The sequence below is a fragment of the Aquarana catesbeiana genome, linkage group LG08, assembly GCF_042186555.1.
Source record: "Aquarana catesbeiana isolate 2022-GZ linkage group LG08, ASM4218655v1, whole genome shotgun sequence".
Lineage (NCBI taxonomy): Eukaryota > Metazoa > Chordata > Amphibia > Anura > Ranidae > Aquarana > Aquarana catesbeiana.
The window spans coordinates 277,468,121-277,489,350 of record NC_133331.1 but is presented as its reverse complement, the minus strand read 5'-3'; the positions used below and the strand labels follow the sequence as shown (position 1 = coordinate 277,489,350).

The following is a 21,230-nucleotide window of genomic DNA, read 5'->3' as shown; positions in this document are numbered from 1 at the left end:
ACGTCTTTTGTGTCCTCAGTTCAGGAGAGGCGGTGGCCATTTTGTTGTAGCCCCAGGTAGAGTACAAGGAGTTCAGGCAGTATGAGGATCCTCCTGGCATGGATGTGAGTGTGGAGAGTGTGTGCCCAGTGAGGAGGTAATAATAATTTTCTTATTATGAGAGAAGGGGGTCCCAGCACTCTGTGTGGACTGGTTAGGGTGGTCCATGTCTCTTCCCATTAATTATCTTCCTGCAAGTCCTATGTCATCTAGAACATTAGATGGGGGCTCCTCTGGATACTCCCTGGAAAGCTACAGCTGAGACCCCGGCACTGTAGAATAACATAAATTGTTGGGCTTTTTCTCTTTTGGACTAAATATAAATGTTTCTATAGTCATCGCTTTTTATATCCCAGGGTATAAATCCCTATGATTATAAGGACCAGCTACCTCCTAAGGTGTTGATATTAGATCTTTACTGCAGAGTCCACAGAGTCAGTGATTATGTTGCTCATGTTGCACATTTCAACCATTTTTCATTCTCTCCGTCTGAAAACACAGATAAATGTGGCTAGGCTATCATGGACAGTGCGACTATTTATTGTACAATAAGATTTATTTTTTATTAGTCAACTCATGGTAGTATTTTATGCTATTGGGACCATCCATTGGGTTCTCCAGGCAGGTTGTAGGGTTTTGTGTTGTAAGGTGATTGACCGACCTTTCCTTCATGTTGTTCAAATCATGACCGTATTTTATGCTATTGGAACTATCCATTGGGTTCTCCTGGTAGTTTGCAAAAGGAGATTGCCCAACCTTTCCTTGATGTCGGTCAACTCATGGCCATATTTTATGCTATTGGGAACATTCATTGAGTTCCCCAGGCAGGCTGCAGAAGGAGAGCAACCTTTCTTGATGTTGGTAGGCAGTTAAAGCGGTTGTATACCTTTTTTTAACTTTTACCTACAGGTAAGCATATAATAAGGCTTACCTGTAGGTAAAAAAAATATCTCCTAAACCCTGTACGGTTTAGGAGATATTCCCCTCGGAGGTCTGGGCGGATGCCTCTCGGCGCATCGGCGCCACGTCCCCTATGTCATGCGCGGGACGTTGAATTCGACGTCACCGCGCCGACGTCTGGAGTACCATCTGCGTGATCGCCATGGGGGAGGGTTGTTCTGGCGCCAAACACCGAGCGATCATCTAGCTCAGGTGCGTACGCCGCTCCCCTCCCCCCGCAGGCCTCACGCACGTGGCGCTGGCGGCATGTACTTATAGGTCCCCCAGTGGTAGCGGGCTGCTCACACGGCCAGTCTCCTCTGTTGGTTTCTGCACACTAACTGTTTCCACCTTGCTAGTTGTGCATGACATGTAGCATCAGGTAAGCACTCTCTGTCTACACCAACTTTCACTGTTATGTTTCTACTTTGTCACCATCCATTTTTTGCACCAGCTCTTTACAATCCTTCACATCAAAACATTTAGATTTTTCACTAGTCATTTCCTTCATTAGATTCCCCTTACCACACGATCTCCACTACATCACTCACCAACACTCTGCATAATTCATACTTTATTCTACATAATTTTTTCATTCGTATTTAATTAACATATATTCACACAATACTTCCTAGATATCCCTCCTCTTTTTTCTGACAAGCCATGTTACATTGTTGCTTTTACAAATACTTTTTCATTCAGACCTTTTTCATTATAATTTCCATTATACTAGCTACCACTACTCTCCATTTATGAGTATCTCTGGGTATAATATCTAAATATTACTCAACGTAATCTAATTTATTTAGTTATCTTTTTAATTTATACTGATATATTATTCTTTAACATCCATTCCCAGATTTTCTCTATTTCTGACAATTCACGTTTCATCAACGGAGATCATCTCACTACTCATATAGTGTCACCCCACTACCTGATGCTATTCAGACACTACATGCTGCCTCAGCTCCCGCCACGAGGCTTGCTGCCCCCGGCCTACTCCATGCCATCCGCCATGCGCTGCGCTCAGTGTCAGGGTTGGTAAGTGTATTTCTGGCCATACTTTTCCAACATTTTTTCAATTCCTCCCCTACGGATTGAGGTTGATTAGATGTACATATCGTACAGGATTATTATGCATCAGCTCCTGATGAGTGGAAAACATCACCCACGAAACGCGTCGAGCTATAATTGATGCCTACTCTATCCACTGTACTTTGATGCCATCATTGTTCGTTATTACGATTACATTATCCCTGTATGCAACTTTACTATCAGTCACCGGGCATGCCACCATTGGCACCCATGCTATGGTCCACCAATACCATTTTGACTACCATCTACTTTGTGAAATCATGTATTCAACTGTGTGTACTTGCCCATCGATTATGTCTATATTTTTGTGCCAATTATCTGTACATGTGTGTATATATGAAATTCTTTTATTATATCTACTATGATCAATAAATGCACAATTTTAACCCTCCGCATTTCAACTGCTTCATTTTAAGTCCCATGCCCTTTCTATATATACCTTCGGTATTACCGGGATGGAGGCGACTAGTGCGCCTCATATAAAGTCCCAATTCCCCCTCCATTGTACAATTTATTAACCGGGATGGAAGCATTTGGAAGAGTTGGATTAGCAGTGTTCCCCTGCTATCTACGCGAGAGGTTTAATATATGCCCTAAGTGGGGCTAAACTTCTGGAATGGTTATATATTCTGTACATATTATGCATGTTTCCATCTGTTTTATACATTGTTACTATTGATGGCATTTCCGGCACTGGTTGCGTTATATATACAATTTTTTTCTTTGTTATTAATAACTTTTTCCCTGCCATCTACCCTATCCTTATCGCTCTGCCACTGACCCGCAGTTGCGTGTGCGCTTGGTGTGGTTTTGTGTTGGGGTTTGTTCGTCCTCAATGCGGGAGCTGCGATGCGCTCTGAGGATCCTCCCTCCCCTCCCCATTAGGGAGGTCTGGGCGGATGCCTCTCGGCGCATCGGCGCCACGTCTCCTACGTCATGCGCGGGACGTTGAATTCGACGTCACCGTGCCGACGTCTGGAGTACCATCTGCGTGATCGCCATGGGGGAGGGTTGTTCTGGCGCCAAACACCGAGCGATCATCTAGCTCAGGTGCGTACGCCGCTCCCCTCCCCCCGCAGGCCTCACGCACGTGGCGCTGGCGGCATGTACTTATAGGTCCCCCAGTGGTAGCGGGCTGCTCACACGGCCAGTCTCCTCTGTTGGTTTCTGCACACTAACTGTTTCCACCTTGCTAGTTGTGCATGACATGTAGCATCAGGTAAGCACTCTCTGTCTACACCAACTTTCACTGTTATGTTTCTACTTTGTCACCATCCATTTTTTGCACCAGCTCTTTACAATCCTTCACATCAAAACCCCCCCCCCCCTTTTTTAACTACTCACTCACACATTTAGATTTTTCACTAGTCATTTCCTTCATTAGATTCCCCTTACCACACGATCTCCACTACATCACTCACCAACACTCTGCATAATTCATACTTTATTCTACATAATTTTTTCATTCGTATTTAATTAACATATATTCACACAATACTTCCTAGATATCCCTCCTCTTTTTTCTGACAAGCCATGTTACATTGTTGCTTTTACAAATACTTTTTCATTCAGACCTTTTTCATTATAATTTCCATTATACTAGCTACCACTACTCTCCATTTATGAGTATCTCTGGGTATAATATCTAAATATTACTCAACGTAATCTAATTTATTTAGTTATCTTTTTAATTTATACTGATATATTATTCTTTAACATCCATTCCCAGATTTTCTCTATTTCTGACAATTCACGTTTCATCAACGGAGATCATCTCACTACTCATATAGTGTCACCCCACTACCTGATGCTATTCAGACACTACATGCTGCCTCAGCTCCTGCCACGAGGCTTGCTGCCCCCGGCCTACTCCATGCCATCCGCCATGCGCTGCGCTCAGTGTCAGGGTTGGTAAGTGTATTTCTGGCCATACTTTTCCAACATTTTTTCAATTCCTCCCCTACGGATTGAGGTTGATTAGATGTACATATCTTACAGAATTATTATGCATCAGCTCCTGATGAGTGGAAAACATCACCCACGAAACGCGTCGAGCTATAATTGATGCCTACTCTATCCACTGTACTTTGATGCCATCATTGTTCGTTATTACGATTACATTATCCCTGTATGCAACTTTACTATCAGTCACCGGGCATGCCACCATTGGCACCCATGCTATGGTCCACCAATACCATTTTGACTACCATCTACTTTGTGAAATCATGTATTCAACTGTGTGTACTTGCCCATCGATTATGTCTATATTTTTGTGCCAATTATCTGTACATGTGTGTATATATGAAATTCTTTTATTATATCTACTATGATCAATAAATGCACAATTTTAACCCTCCGCATTTCAACTGCTTCATTTTAAAGTCCCATGCCCTTTCTATATATACCTTCGGTATTACCGGGATGGAGGCGACTAGTGTGCCTCATATAAAGTCCCAATTCCCCCTCCATTGTACAATATTCCCCTCGCAATGAGCCGCTGACTGCAGCGGCGCATGCGCACAGGGGATTCCGGACAGAAGTCTCCCACGCGCATGCGCGGGAGTGACGACATTGTGGCTCCCTCAGCGTGGACAGGGTGAGATGCCGGCGCCTCGTTCTAAGGTAAGTATCTCATAATGAGCTAGTATGCGGTGCATACTAGCTCATTATGCCTTTTCCCTTGCAGGTGTAGGAAAAAAAAAAAAGCCAGCGGGTATATAACCGCTTTAAAGGGCACCCAAAGCATGTGAACTACCATAACTGGTAAAGAGCAAACAGACTTTTGGTGCTAATATGTGCTAACATGTTTCTTTGCACCTGGAGGATCCTGGACCTATTGCCAAGATCACGTACAGGGTTTTAACATTTCTCTAAGGCTGCATGTACACCTGAGAGTTTTGGAAGCTTGGAGCTACAAAAGAAACTTGAAGCTACAAAACAGTGTGTCTGTTCACACCTGAGTGAACGGGCCCCATAGAGAACAACTGATTTTTTATTTTTACATTTAGGCATTTTGTATTTATAGCTTTATGCTACAAGTTACACAGGTGTGAATGCAGCCTAAATTAAAACCTAAATCTGAGCTTGAGTAATGGCATGGCACTGTAGCTTTCCTACAAGAAGTAGGTTGAATAGCTCTGGGTGTCTTTCAACACGAAGGAGATTGTTGGATCTGTGGGGGTTGGCAGTGCCAAAGACTGGATGAGCATAGTAGATTGAGCTGCTGAGGCAATCCAAATTTTATTTAAGTATTTCAAACTGGAATTGTGTGTTAGGCTCCCCCCCCTCCCCCCTCCTTGGCATTCATTCAAATCCAACATCAGAATCTTGGTCAGCAGAGGTTCTGCTAATTGCCTGGCTGTCAAGCTTATCCTGGTTTCTACTTTGTGAGTGACTGTCCAAGAACAAGTACATAGATCTTATGAGACATGTCAAAGGTCCTTATTTACGTATTTGTTCCAGGCTGGTGACTTGAGGGTACAGAGCCAGCATGATAGACATCTTGTGGCCAGCTTAGTGAAACTGAGGCAATCAGATATTAGCCAACTTTACTTTACTTTTACTTATAGGCCAGACTCTTCTATCAATTAATTTGACTGCACTATTGTCATGACGGATCCACCGAGAAGGGACAAGGAATGGCAGAAGGTGTCTGAGAGGATATTTAGCCTCACGCTAGAGATTATCTATCTGCTGACCGGAGAGGTGAGGAGGATTCTGGGAGATCACATGACATCACTCTTATCTCTATTAATAAAATACAGACCTGACCGGAGAGGTGAGGAGGATTCTGGGAGGTCACATGACATCACTCTTATCTCTATTAATAAAACACAGACCTGACCGGAGAGGTGAGGAGGATTCTGGGAGGTCACATGACATCACTCTTATCTCTATTAATAAAACACAGACCTGACCGGAGAGGTGAGGAGGATTCTGGGAGGTCACATGACATCACTCTTATCTCTATTAATAAAACACAGACCTGACCGGAGAGGTGAGGAGGATTCTGGGAGGTCACATGACATCACTCTTATCTCTATTAATAAAACACAGACCTGACCAAATAGGTGAGAGGAGGATTCTGGGAGGTCACATGACATCACTCTTATCTCTATTAATAAAACACAGACCTGACCAGAGAGGTGAGGAGGATTCTGGGAAGTCACATGACATCACTCTTATCTCTGATAATAAAACACAGATCTGACCAGAGAGGTGAGGAGGATTCTGGGAGCGTCTAATGACACTACTCTTATTTCTATTAACCACTTGACCTCCTGAAGATTTACCCCCATTCATGGCCAGGACATTTTTTGCGATACAGCACTTGCGTCGCTTTAATTGACAATTGTGCGACCCTGTACCCAAACAAAATTGACGTCCTCTTTTTCCCACAAATAGAGCTTTCTTTTGGTGGTATTTGATCACCTCTGCGGTTTTTATTTTTTGCGCTATAAACAAAAAAAGACTGACAATTTTGAAAAAAAAATCAATATTTTTAACTTTTTGCTATAATAAATATCCTCCCCAAAAATATATAAAAAAAACTAATTTCCTCCTCATTTTAGGCCGATATGTATTATACATATTTTTGGTAAAAAAAAAAAAAAAAAATCGCAATAAGCTTATATTGATTGGTTTGCACAAAAGTTATAGCATCTACAAAATAGGGGATAGATTTATGGCATTTTTATTATATTTTTTTTCATTAGTAATGGCGGTGATCTGCAATTTTTATTGGGACTGCAATTGCACCAGACAGATTGGACACTTTTGACACTATTTTGGGACCACTGACATTTATACATCGATTAGAGCTAAAAATAGCCACCAATTACTGTATAAATGTCACTGGCAGGGAAGGGATTAAACACTAGTTGGCGATCAAGGGGTTAAGTGTGTTCCCTTAGTGTGTTCTAACTGTGGGGGGATGGGCTACCACTGACATGACAGAGATCACTGCTCCCAATGACAGGGAACAGAAGATCTCTGTCATGTTACTAGGCAGAACAGGGCAGAACATCGAGTCACCGGGACACGCGGGCACACTGCTATATCGCAGCGGGCGTGCGCACGCCTGCTATCCTGCTTTTGCGGACTGATGTATGGGTATGTCAGTTTGCACAGGATTGCCATTCTGCCGACGTAGTTCGGCGTGAGCCGGTGGGCAAGCGGTTAATAACACACAGACCTGACCAGAGAGATGAGGAGGATTCTGGGAGGTCACATGACATCACTCTTATCTCTATTAATAAAACACAGACCTGACCGGAGAGGTGAGGAGGATTCTGGGAGGTCACATGACATCCCTCTTATCTCTATTAATAAAACACAGACCTGACCAGAGAGGTGAGGAGGATTCTGGGAAAGCCACCCCGGGGAACAAAGCTAGCTTTGTCACAGGGTTATCACCATCCGTTGTACTGCAGAGCTGTGCTTTACCCACAATTGCAACCTCTTCCAGCCATCATTTTTTTAATTTACATTATAAACATTATTTAAAACAGGTAGATGTATGATCTTGTAAATGCACAACTTTTTAGGCAAGGCATGTGATCAAGCAAATATCAGGCCTTACAGTGCCTTGAAAAAGTATTCATACCCCTTGAAATTTTCCACATTTTGTCATGTTACAACCAAAAATGTAAATGTATTTTAATGGGGTTTTTTTGTGATAAACCAACACAAAGTGGCACATAATTATGAAGTGGAAGTAAAATGATAAATAGTTTTCAAGATCTTTTACAAATAAATATGTGAAAAGTGTGGCGTGCATTTGTATTCAGCCCCCTTTACTCTGATACCCCCAACTAAAATCTAGTGGAACCAATTGCCTTCAGAAGTCACCTAATTAGTAAATAGAGTCCACCTGTGTGTAATTTAATCTCAGTATAAATACAGCTGTTCTGTGAAGCCCTCAGAGGTTTGTTAGAGAACCTTGGTGAACAAACAGCATCACACAGGGGGCACCATCTGACATGGTTACCTTTATACATACCTCACTTATTTAATGATACATAAGTGATTAAAACCTTTTATCTATATATGAATCAACCCATGAAATTAAGAACGAATGATATCTGTTCAAAAAGGGTAACAATCTAATTTATTTAAACTTACTATTGTACAGAAAAGAAACTTGTGGTAATATGAGATTAGCAACTATAACATAAATGATACAACCTTAAAAACAACAATGTTACCAATGATAATAAATATTGCCATAATGGTCATACCCATGCTATCAAGAGATTAATAAGGTATTAAGGCCAAATCCTACGATAGAAAAGGTTACAGGAAAGAAAAGAGACAGAAGATAATAGAGATACATTGTATAGAGAAGTCTTACGTAACCATCCTTCATCTAGACCGTCAGCACAAGAGAATGGGCAGTGATCTGTGCTGCAATATATACACTTGTAAACCCCCCCTTCCTTCCATATGCCAAAACTGCTACATTGAGTCAATGGGGGTGGGGGGCTCTCTTACCAGCTACCATATACTGACCAGGTTATTCCTGTTCCCTTCACACCTCCCACCTCCTTTGAAGTGACACTGTACTATCAAATGGTCAGATAGCCACTCCAGATAACATTCCACAGCAGGGCAAGATGTCTCTGTTGATTCCAAACTAGGGTTCTCAAACTATAGTCACTGAAAAGTCACTGCAAGTAACATTACTAATAAGTTCCATCACCTTCAGAGCCCAAATCTCCACCACAGTCCCCCCTGAAGTTCATTCTTGAACTTATGTCCTCCTTCAATGATTCTGTACCCACCCACAACAGCCCAGAAGCCCTGACCCTTCCCCACCACCACTGCGGCCTCCTCTTCCTTTCTTGAACACGCCGGAACTCCTCAAGGTAGGCTTAAGATAGTAAAGAAATCCTGGTGCCTTTGAGACTTTACATCCAAACCATGAGTGTCTGTACTGCAATGTTTCATCGCCCCTCTGCCTTGGAGGAACAGAACTCCAACATTGATGGCGGGATCCTGGCATATCTAGTCCTGTATCCTAGTAAGACCATGTAATGGTTGCATCGATTGGATCGGACCGCGAGACAGCACTTTTCAGCATGGTGAAGGAAAGTCCAGGAAAGTCTTATTCGTGACACATTTATCTCAAGAAATAACTTGGTGGTCGCTGCTTCTTCAGGTGGGGTCGGGTGGGCCTCCAGACAGTCGTGCATGAATACAAAAAGAGAGAGGAGAACGTTAGTGTACAGATATTGGAGAAATGCTGGACAGGAGCAGAGTGTTGGCCATTAAGACTAAATACTCCGAAAGGGTGTAATGTGGACGAGCAGAGTGGGTTCCCCACAGGGTAGAGTCTGAGCAACAGCCAGTATCATCCATGGCCCTTGATGGTAGGGATAGTCAATACTGTCTGTTATTGCCAGGTCCCTGGGTTCACCACACCTGCTCACGGGGCTCAGGTTAAGGCAGTAGGTAGACTAGGGGAGGTGGAATTACATTAAGACATAAAACTGGATGTCCAGGGATACTTTAGTTAAAATATGGTACTTGCGGGCAGGCAAAGTCTTTTTTTTAAAGAAAAATTATATGACTGATGTCTTAGTTACATTATCTTGAGAAGATAAATGATAGAAACCAAAGGAAAAACTTAGAGAGCATAATATTAAAGAAGAAAAAGGAATAGAAGAGAGGTGAGTAATGAAAATGAACAGGAAAAATAGTGGGAATAATAATGAAAAAAAGAACAAAAAACGGAAAAAACTACAGATTGAACGCTGCTCCAACCAAGACTGTTAAAGAGCCTTGAATCTGTATTTTAAAAAAATGAATACATTGGTTAAAAAAACATAATAAAAAATAAAAACAAAAGAACAAAACAAATGTTTTTCAAAAAAAAAAACTCCTCTCCCATTAACAGTATTTTTGCAGGTCAGGTACACAGATATTAACAACAAAAGGGAGAGAAAAAAAAAAATAAAAAAAATAATAATAAAAAAAAAAATGATTGAAACTTTTGGAATTTAGGTAAACCTGACTGCACTTTATTACTAAAAATTGAAGAGGCTTATCCCTGGAACAAGAAAAATATAGTTCTAGGGTCCTCTCTTAAATGCGCAACTTCTTTGTACTGGTCTGGATTGGATATGGCTTCCTCAGAGATTTGTTTCTGAGTTAGTGGCCTTTCTGTTCCTTGAGAGAAGATACCTTGTTGAGGTGCACACATTCTCATAGCTTTGGCATTCATTCTCCTGATAGTAACGCACATTATTATCTGCATCAGGAAAAGCAATAAGGCTGCACAGGTTAGGACAACAACCGGGTGGAGCAAAATGTTTAGGAAAGCTGTAGCGTTCGGACTATACCCAAATAAACTTTCCCACCAGGAAATCTTAGCATCTGCGTTTAAAGCGTGGGATACTTGGATCAGTCTATTTTGATCATGGGTGAGTCGTATGGTGGCTTGTTTTTCAGCATCTCCTAGTACATTTAATATTTCATCCTGTTGTCCGAAATCCATCAGCCAAGCTTTTAACTCAGCCCCAAATCCCAGAGGAAGTTTCTGTAGGTGTAAGGGGATGTCAGGTTTGCTATAAAACCTTTCTTCAGGGGTGATCGGAGTACAACCCGGTGTTCCTGCTATATCTATGCCACGGGCCAGAGGAGGTGTACTATAGACTCCCCGAGGTAGTGTACCCTGCTGAGTACCATTTAACCTGATGCTGAAAACAGTGCATCATTAGACATGTGATACTAGCACCAGTACCCTGGTCTCCAGTCTCAAGTAGTTTTAACTTTGTTTAGGACCAATTGGGACACTACCCCGGCATCCATTAGACATGACCCCCCCCTGTGCCAGCATTATTGCCTTTTCCCATAGCACAACCCTTACCTTCCTTTAGCACTCATCAGTACCAGTCATCTGAGGCTGTCCAGACTCAAACCATCGGAACAAGATGGACTCCAGGGTGTAATCCAGTAGAGTCTGATAGGATAGTACCCAGATTGACCGTGATATCTGCACAATGTTCCATCCCTGCCATTAGGGATGAGAACAGTGCAAGTAAGATTTTTGACGATCCTGGAACTGAGTCATCCACCAATCTATCACGACTCATAGGCAACCTGGATACTACCCCCCCCCCTGTCTGTCCTTGCAACGTGATGCTGGACAGAGCAAGTTGGCTTTCCTAACCCCTTCCCTGATATGTAGCACAAGACCCCCCCAATGTGATCCTGAATATCCTGAATATCTCCAGCTCCATAGTGTTTTAAGGTACCCAGTGCCCCACCTCCAGCTCCAAAGACAGTCTCAATTAAGCCTCTCTTTCCTAAGGATGGGAAATAGTCAGAATACCCGGATTGAAAACCACCTGCCACCAGGTACACTTGTCTCTTCATAGAGGTTGCACACCTTATGGGGCACTGGTCTTCCTGTCATGCAGGACACAGACCACTAGTTAAGGTACGCAAGGAGTCTAGGACAGGAAGGACACCTATGGGTATCCACTGAGGAGAATACAGCGTGCCCACACAACTCCATCCCTGTGCCTGGATTTCAGAGACCATGCCCAGGGTATACAATGCACCACTACCTATGGTTAGGTTCAAAGAACCCTCTAGTTCCCTGACTAACGTTACATCGGTATTCCTTAGGACACAGAAACAAACTCGTCTATGTCCCAAATAATACCCAGGTGCTTCCTTCCCAGCAATGACCTCTCCATCCAGAACACAGAGTGCAATATACACAATCTTCCTGCACAACTCTTCTCCAGGCTCTCCCAAAACTATACACTCTCAACTTGTATGCCATCAGGCAGGCCCTCATACTACACATCTGAAGGTAAATCTGAAGGAAATTGGAAAACAAAAAATTGCATAATGTGTATCCAACTCGAGGAACTTCTGCTACCAAACACAACTGGCCAAAGGGCAAAGAAATATCCCTTGCAGCACTGAGGCGCCGGGATCACTGAACAGTAGTGGGTACACGAGCCGACCGATGTGCCCTTTAAAGCCAGGAAACCCAATTATCGAATCTGAGAAATAAAACATCAATAAAATTTAGTAATAAATATTCCATTTTCCTCCTAGAAACAAAATAATCCAATGGTTATATACCTGTAACAAGACATTAGCATATGAAACACAAATATACATTACATTACATTACATAAACAGTGCACTTTTTTTTTTTAGATACCAAAAAATTGTTGAGCTCAACTTATCATTAATATGTATTACTTAATACACATTAATACCACGTGGATTTTTTGTTTTATGGTATACCAATAATTCCCAAAAAAAATGTATTCACCATGGTGGAAAAAAATTAGCAATCCGTAAAAAACCTTTTAGCAGTACCATTTGTCAACAGATGATAATACCTCACCACAAAGAACCTCTCCAGTACTGTTTTCCTGAAAAACAAACCCATTTTAGTACATGTATCTTTCAATTCACTAGCACAGATAATTATCTTGGCTCAGGTCATTTGCATGTCAATACAGTTCGCTGCACCTTTTCACAGACCTGGTGAGAAAGAAGGGTGGTCATTTGGGTGGGCTGTCAGCAGCTGAGAACAAACGTTACACAACACGACATATATTGCATATTCCACACACACACACACAAATGGCTAGGTTATAGATGAACTCTAGACATCACACATCAGCATGTTTTCTATAATACCCTGTACTTCTTCTTAAACCCATAACATCTGTTTGGTAAGGTTAAAATTCTTTCAGAGATCCATCCCATTTCATTAGCCCCTTCTCAGCCTGTATGGACGCATTCTCAGGAGTTTGGAATGATTTCTCCTTAAATCCCATAGTAATAACATTCACTTCCTCTGTTTTATTTGCTGACTCCAGCCTCCATATAAATAACGTGTCTTTTCCATATGGCCGTGTCATCTTTCTGTGGTGAGCAAGGTACAGATTTTCCCAAGCTGTTGGCTTAAAAGTACCTCTTTTAAAATACTTCTTCCCAGTCCAACGATCCCAATCTTGCAAATATTTCACAACCCAAGGTCCATATCTATCTATAATCTCTTCCCTTGGGGTCATTTGATAGGGTTTACCCCATTCAAACCCCCTCTTTGAAGCGATTAGATTACCCATCCTTTACGGACTCCGGACCTTGAACTGATTCCCCAACCTTTTTACAGGTTGCCTTTACTTCAGAGGTAGCTACTCTCTGACCAAGAATTGGGTTGACAGGTACCGCCCCTGTCACCCTTGCCGATTTTTTTTTTCACTACTTGTCAGAATAATTTTTTTTCCGGACTCTGCGTACAGAGAACCCCGCGCTTTACTTTCGGAGCGGTTATGGTTTGCGCCTTTATCACGATAACCGGCCCCCGCATTCCGGTTATTTTACACGGCCTGAGCGGGCTGCTAGCGTACTACTCCTAATGTTCCCTGTTCTGACTATAGTCCTTCAAAAAAAATAGCGTGGAGATTTTCCAAACTATAATAGTTCAATCTCCCCCGTGGACTTTTCAGAGGTATTCTAAAGGAAATGCTTAACGAAGGGCTATTACTTCTGTTATCTCCATAATGATTAACATAAACTTGGATAATCAGGACCCTATGGGTGCTTGTAGTACAGGAGGCAGTTAACTGATGCACACCTAAGTTCAATATGATTGGTATCAGTTTACAATATAGCCAGTGTATACAGGTCTAATTACAAAGCTCACCATCCACAGTTAGTAGTTTACAAAGAGACAGATCCATACTAGGGCTGAAACAACTAATCGACTAATCTACAACCAATCGACCACAAAATCATTCGACTACTACCTTCACAATCAATCAATCGGCCAGTAACACAATGGAGGTTAAAAAAACAAAAACAAAATGAGCCCTCTATAGTACAAAAAGAGCAAACAATCGCAAACGTAAATATAACTTTCATCGTTCTACAGTAAAAAAATGAACCCCTTACAGTAGTGACTATCTGCTCCCCCCTGCACCCCAAAGGGCCAACCCTAGCCTTCTCAACCCCATTATGTTAATAAACGTCTTAGACCTGGTTCACATCTATGTGCTTTTCTGGTGCCTTTTGCAGAAACACACTACAGTTCATTCACATGGCCTCCCATGAGACACGTTCACATCCATGCCCCCCCCCAGCATATTTGGAAAGGGTCGGGGACTCCCTCCTTAATGCAAAACAGCGCCTCTTCTGTTCAATACACTTCAATGGAGAAGCTGCAGAAAACATACAATGCACCCCTGCAGCAACCCGTGTCCTCCAATCTGACCTACAACAACCTGGCCAGAAAAAAACAAAAATGCAAATTGCAGCAAAATCACATGCAAGAAAATCGAAAACGCACAGCAAAAAGCACTGCAGAAATAGATAAAAAACAAACTGCATAGGCGTGCACCGAGCCTCATGCTGGCCACACAGATCAATTTTCAGACAGGAATATTCAGACGAAAAATCTTTGTACCTTTTGCTGAATGGAAAAAAATGTTTGAAATTTTAACTTGTTTTTAACATTCTGTTTTTAAAATCAATGTAATTTCTGAACGAAAACCACATACACTGTCTGACAATTCCCTTGACCAAGAAGTTCCCTATTTATCTCCAAATCTTCCCATCACTGTGGTTAAAAATAAACGTCGACCCGACCCCGCTAACGATTAGAAAATCAAACGAACGCTCCCAAAAATGACACCCTTCTTAAAAGAAGACATTGTTTTTTTTTTTGTTTGAATAAAAAAATTTGATCTCTGAGTCTGATGATATCAGCCAGACTCACCCCCCACAGTACACACAGCATATCTCTCCTCTAATAGTCCACACAGTACATCTCTTCTGTCTGCCACTCCCAGAGTTGACCAAACATCCTGCTCCCTAACCATAACTGCATAGAGATATCTAAGAATAAATTGGCCCCTTCCTAAACTCTTGCAGGATATACAATACAAGTCTCAAAACAATGAATTGCCCTCTGAAGAACTCCAAAAATATTTTAAAAACACGCACTGCTAAAAGTACAAAAACTCAGTTGAAGCGATTAAATTCGATGCAAAGTAGACTGGATGGCTACACCCTTACAAAGGAATTGGAGCAGCTTCCCCTCTGGGATGATTTACAGGCTAAAAAGCACAAAATCCTTAAACTGCACTTCTCAAAATGGCCGCCGACCATGGCCTCATGGTGACTACAACAAAAGCCAGGCCACAACAAAATGGTGCATTTTCCCACCAAAACAGAAATCCAATACAAAAATCGCCACTCTTCTACTGAAGAGTTGACAAAAAGTACAAACATAGAACACCTACAAAAGCTTACATTCACTTAAAACAGAAATAATGCCTAGAAACAAAATGGTGGCTCATATCACATGGTTTCACACACAAAGGAATGGTGGCTGCACCTTCCCCTATAGGATGACCCACAGGCCAAACAGCACAAACGAAAGCCAGGCCACGACCACATGGTAGACTACAGCAAGACGGCTGATGAAAACCACAGCACAGTCACATGGTAACAACAAAAGGAAATGGCAGAGGAAGGCCAGGCCACAACAAAATGGCGCATTTTCCAGCCAAAACTAAAATTTCTCCCTACAAAATTACACATTTGAGATACTAAATGAACACTTACAAACATTTCATTCTGCATATCACTAGGGACCCTGGCAGGCCTCAAATACAGGCTCTCAACATCGAGCCACAGTCTCACAGCGACCACAAAATGGCCAATGAGAAAAAGGGCACACTAAAACACCAACACGTGAAATGCAATTGTTGATCCTGCTAAATCAGACTTCTTCACTAGACTCCTTTCTCCACAAAGACTGACTACACATTTGTAAATGCACACTTAACCATAGACACACAGTTTAGGAACAGTTCCACTGAAAAGTATGTAATCTCGCCGCACAATTGAGAGTGCACACTTAGCAACACATGCTTTACAATGAAACAACAACGCCACAATATAACACAGCTCAAACATACCCACTTTTCTCAAAGAAAGTTCAATCCTTCTTCTGGCATCAGCTTTCACAGAAAAAACATCTCAGAAATACAAACAGCATTTCTGGGATCCTGAGACCATCCCACCCACAGTGAATGCTTGCATGGTCTTTTCATCTCAAAAACAAAAAGAAAGCCTCCCTCTTCCTATTGTGCACAGGGAGTAGCCCTTTCCACATACATATCCTAATGTAACAACCATGGGACAGCGAGCCTGGCTGCCCCTCCCCCGTGCATGGCCACAAACATGCAGTTGCTTACAAAACCCACACATTGCAGGTTGCAACTAATCCCACATCTATAATCATACACAATATACAGTTTCCATTTCTATTTCTCATATGCCTTATTCAAAATCAGTCTCATCAAAGAATTAACATAGACAAAAGGTAAACAGGAAAGTTCTGATAAGTTTTTTTTTTTAGTCTGGGTATTCAGATGGGAGACAGGTAAACACAAAACCAGCTCTGTCTTCCATACAAGAAATCGCGTTCACCCCCAACATTAAACTTCCTCACACAGGGGGCACCATCTGACATGGCTACCTTTATACATACCTCACTTATTTAATGATACATAAGTGATTAAAACCTTTTATCTATATATGAATCAACCCATGAAATTAAGAACGAATGATATCTGTTCAAAAAGGGTAACAATCTAATTTATTTAAACTTACTATTGTACAGAAAAGAAACTTGTGGTAATATGAGATTAGCAACTATAACATAAATGATACAACCTTAAAAACAACAATGTTACCAATGATAATAAATATTGCCATAATGGTCATACCCATGCTATCAAGAGATTAATAAGGTATTAAGGCCAAATCCTACGATAGAAAAGGTTACAGGAAAGAAAAGAGACAGAAGATAATAGAGATACATTGTATAGAGAAGTCTTACGTAACCATCCTTCATCTAGACCGTCAGCACAAGAGAATGGGCAGTGATCTGTGCTGCAATATATACACTTGTAAACCCCCCCCTTCCTTCCATATGCCAAAACTGCTACATTGAGTCAATGGGGGTGGGGGGCTCTCTTACCAGCTACCATATCCTGACCAGGTTATTCCTGTTCCCTTCACACCTCCCACCTCCTTTGAAGTGACACTGTACTATCAAATGGTCAGATAGCCACTCCAGATAACATTCCACAGCAGGGCAAGATGTCTCTGTTGATTCCAAACTAGGGTTCTCAAACTATAGTCACTGAAAAGTCACTGCAAGTAACATTAATAATAAGGTCCATCACCTTCAGAGCCCAAATCTCCACCACAAGGCCAAGGAACACACCAGACAAGTCAGGGATAAAGTCGTGTAGCAGTTTAAAGCAGGGTTAAGTTATTAAAAAAATATCCCCCAATTTGAACATCTCATGGAGCACTGTTCAATCCATCATCCAGAAATGGAAAGAGTATGGCACAACTGCAAACCTACCAAGACATGGCCGTCCACCTAAACTGACAGGCCGGGCAAGGAGAGCATTCATCAGAGAAGCAGCCAAAGGCCCATGGTAACTCTGGAGGAGCTGCAGAGATCCACAGCTCAGGTGGGAGAATCTGTCCACAGGATCCACAAATCTGACCTTTATGGAAGAGTGGCAAGAAGAAAGTCATTGTTCAAAGAAAACCATAAGAAGTCCCATTTTCAGTTTGTGAGAAGCCATGTGGGGACATGTGGAAGAAGGTGCTCTTGTCAGATGAGACCAAAATTTAACTTTTTGGCCTAAAAGCAAAACGCTATGTGTGGCAGAAAACTAACACTGCACATCACCCTGAATACACCATCTCCACCGTGAAACATGGTGGTGGCAGCATCATGCTGTGGATATGCTTTTCTTCAGCAGGGACAGGGAAGCTGGTCCGAGTTGATAGGAAGATGGGGCCAAATACAGGTCAATATTAAAAGAAAAACTGTTAGAGTCTGCAAAAAACTTGAGACTGGGGCGTAGGTTCACCTTACAGCAGAACAACGACCCTAAACATACAGCCAGAGCTACAATGGAATGGTTTAGATCAAAGCATATCCAGTCCAAAGTCTAAACCTGAATCCAATTGAGAATCTGGGACAAGACTTGAAAATTGCTATTCACAGACACTCTCCATCCAATCTGACAGAGCTTGAGCTATTTTGCAAAGAAGAATGGGCAAAAATGTCACTCTCTAGATGTGCAAAGCTGGAAGAGACATCCCCAAAAAGACTTTTGGCTGTAATTGCAGCAAAAGGTGGTTCTACAAAGTATTGACTCAGGGGGGCTGAAAACAAATACACGTCACACTTTTCAGATATTTGTAAAAAAAATTGAAAACCATTTATCATTTTTCTTCCACTTCACAATTATGTGTCAGTTTGTGTTGGTCTATCACATAAAATCCCAATAAAATACATTTACGTTTTTGGTTGTAACATGGCAAAATGAAAAAAAAGTCAAGGGGTATGAATACTTTTTCAAGGCACTGTGTTTGGAGTCCATAACTTGCAAAAAGCCTGAATGACATTTAATCTGGTGCATTCATCTGTTCATGCACAGGACTACACAGTAGTGAAGAAGACATCTGCTGATCACATGACACCCAAAAGCAATCCTTTTGGATCTGGAGTATGGACCAGGAGTCAAAGCCCCATAAAGGAACTTCCACCACATTGTCTAATATTTGAGAGGAACAACAAGAAGATTTTAGAAGTCACCAGAGAGACCATTGAACTGCTAACGGGAGAGGTAAACTAGGAATTCTGGGACATTATCCAGTAACAGACAAGGGATGTGTCTGGCTGGATGGTGACTGTATCGTGTGTGTCAGGTTCCTATATGGTGTCAGGATGTCAGTTTCTATTTCTCCATTGAGGAGTGGGAGTATATAGAAGGACACAAGGATCTCTACAAGGACGTCATGATGGAGAACCGGCCGCCCCTCACATCATCGGATAAGAGGAGACTTTCATTTCTTGTAAAGGAGAGAAGAGAGTATTGAAGATCCACCTAGATACACACATCCTCTGATATATAGACATAGAAACAATATATTCAGTCAGTGTGTGTGTTTCCTACAGATGGATCCAGTAACAGAAGTACCCCAGAGAGATGTCCAAGTCCTTTCTATTCCTGGGATTCCCCACAGGAACATCTTAACTTCCCAGAGGACTATGAGGTAGGGGTAGCTACCAAACAATGACATGAATCCACCCACAAAATTGGATGATCACCTAAACTGTAATCATTTTCTGTAAGATAAAAAAAGATAAATGGAACCTAAATATTATTTGTCACTCATCTAGGTCGAGGAGCTCATTATCACTAGGGTTGAAGATATAGATGAAGAAGAAATATGCATGGGGGATAATGATCCATGTGAGGAGGACAATCCTCCAGAGATCAGCACAGGTGAGTAATACAAACTAAATTCAGACCCAGATTCTCCTTGTTCAGTCACTACAACAATTTCCTCTCTTCTGACCGTAGAGAGCTACAGTTGTGGTCAAAAGTTTGCAAACCCTGGCAGAAATCTTGAAATTTTGGCATTGGTATTAAAAATATGACCGATCATGCCAAAAAACTCTTTTATTTAAGGATAATGATCACATGAAACCATTTATTATGACATAGTTGTTCAGCTCCTTTTTAAATCCTAATGAAAACAGAAATTACCCAAATGGCCCTGATCAAAAGTTTAAGATTAACCACTTCCCGCCCGCCCTATAGCGGATTGACGTCCGGGAAGTGGTTGTGTTATCCTGACTGGACGTCATATGACGTCCAGCAGGATAACATGCCGCAGCGCGCCCCCGGGGGCGCGCATCGCGGCGATCGGAGGCTCTTTACCACGTGATCAGCCGTGTCCAATCACGGCTGATCACGCTGTCAATAGGAAGAGCAGTTGATCGGCTCTTCCTCACTCGCGTCTGACAGACGCAAGTAGAGGAGAGCCGATCGGCGGCTCTCCTGGCAGGGGGGGTCTGCGCTGATTGTTTATCAGCGCAGCCCCCCCTCAGATCACCCCACTGGACTACCAGGGATGCCACTAGGACCACCAGGGAAGGGGCAACGTGGATGGCCAGGTATGTACCCCATGGCCATCCACATGTGCCCAATCTGTGCCAATCAGTGCCCACAAATGGGCACTGATTGGCACTATTATGTCCATGATATGCCCAGATCTGCCCAGCAATGCTCTATCAGTGCCACCTGTCATTGCCCATCTGTGCCACCTGTCATTGCCCATCAGTGCCACCTGTCAGTGCCCATCAGTGCCCATCTATCAGTGCCCATCAGTGCCACACATCAGTGCCACACATACGTACCCATCAGTACCACCCATATATACCAATCAATGTCACCTACGAGTGCCCATCAGTGCCGCCTATGTGTGCCCATCGGTGCCACCTATGAGTGCCCATCAGTGCCGCATACCAGTGCCACCTATCAGTGCCCATCAGTGCCCCCTATCAGTGCCCATCAGTGCCGCCTATTAGTGCCCATCATCAGTGCCGTTAGTGCCACCTCATCAGTGCCACCTCATCGGCAAAGAACTGTCAAAAGACCTGCGTAACAAGGTAATGGAACTTTATAAAAATAGAAAAGGATATAAAAAGCTATCCAAAGCTTTGAATATGCCAGTCGGTAACTGTTCAATAACTTATTAAGAAGTAAAAATTTCAGTGATCTCTTGATACCAAGCCAAGGTCAGGTAGACCAAGAAAGATTGCAGCCAGAATTGTTAGAAGATTGTTAGAAGAATTTATTCGAGATGCAAAGGAAAAACCCACAGGTAACCTCATGAGAAATACAGGCTGCTCTGGAAAAAGATTGTGTGTTTTTTTCAAGGAGCACAATATGACGATACAGGAACAAAAATGAGCTGCATTGTTGAGTTGCCAAAAAGAACCCTTTACTGCGCCAATGCCACAAAAAAGCCTGGTTACAATATGCCTGACAACACCTTGACACACCTCACAGCTTCTGGCACACTGTAATAAGACCAAAATAGAGCTTTATGGTCACAACCATAAGCGCTATGTTTGGAGAGGGGTCAACAAGAATGCCATTCCCACTGTGAAGCATGCTGGTGCCTCATTGATGTTTTGGGGGTGTGGGAGCTTTAAAGGCACGGGGAATCTTGTAAAAATTTATGGCACAAGGAATGCAGCATGCTATCAGAAAATACCGGCAGACAAT

At 42.3% G+C, this 21,230-nt stretch overlaps 1 protein-coding gene across 1 annotated transcript; it reads left to right on the top strand.

Annotated features, from left to right (window-relative positions):
• Positions 1 to 5,682: 5,682 nt before the first annotated feature.
• LOC141106749 (gastrula zinc finger protein XlCGF66.1-like) lies at positions 5,683 to 19,447 on the top strand. The gene is made up of 5 exons (XM_073597676.1): positions 5,683 to 5,778; positions 18,588 to 18,776; positions 18,859 to 18,974; positions 19,101 to 19,206; positions 19,334 to 19,447. The coding sequence occupies exons 1-5, from the start codon at positions 5,683 to 5,685 to the stop codon at positions 19,445 to 19,447; spliced, it is 621 nt and encodes a 206-aa protein (XP_073453777.1).
• The last annotated feature ends 1,783 nt before the right edge of the window (positions 19,448 to 21,230 follow it).

Coding starts and splice junctions, on each gene's coding strand:
- LOC141106749 (XM_073597676.1), top strand. CDS start 5,683: ATGACGGATCCACCGAGAAGGGACAAGGAATGGCAGAAGGTGTCTGAG. Junction 5,779..18,587: donor TCTATCTGCTGACCGGAGAG/GTGAGGAGGATT, acceptor GTTCATGCACAG/GACTACACAGTAGTGAAGAA. Junction 18,777..18,858: donor TTGAACTGCTAACGGGAGAG/GTAAACTAGGAA, acceptor CGTGTGTGTCAG/GTTCCTATATGGTGTCAGGA.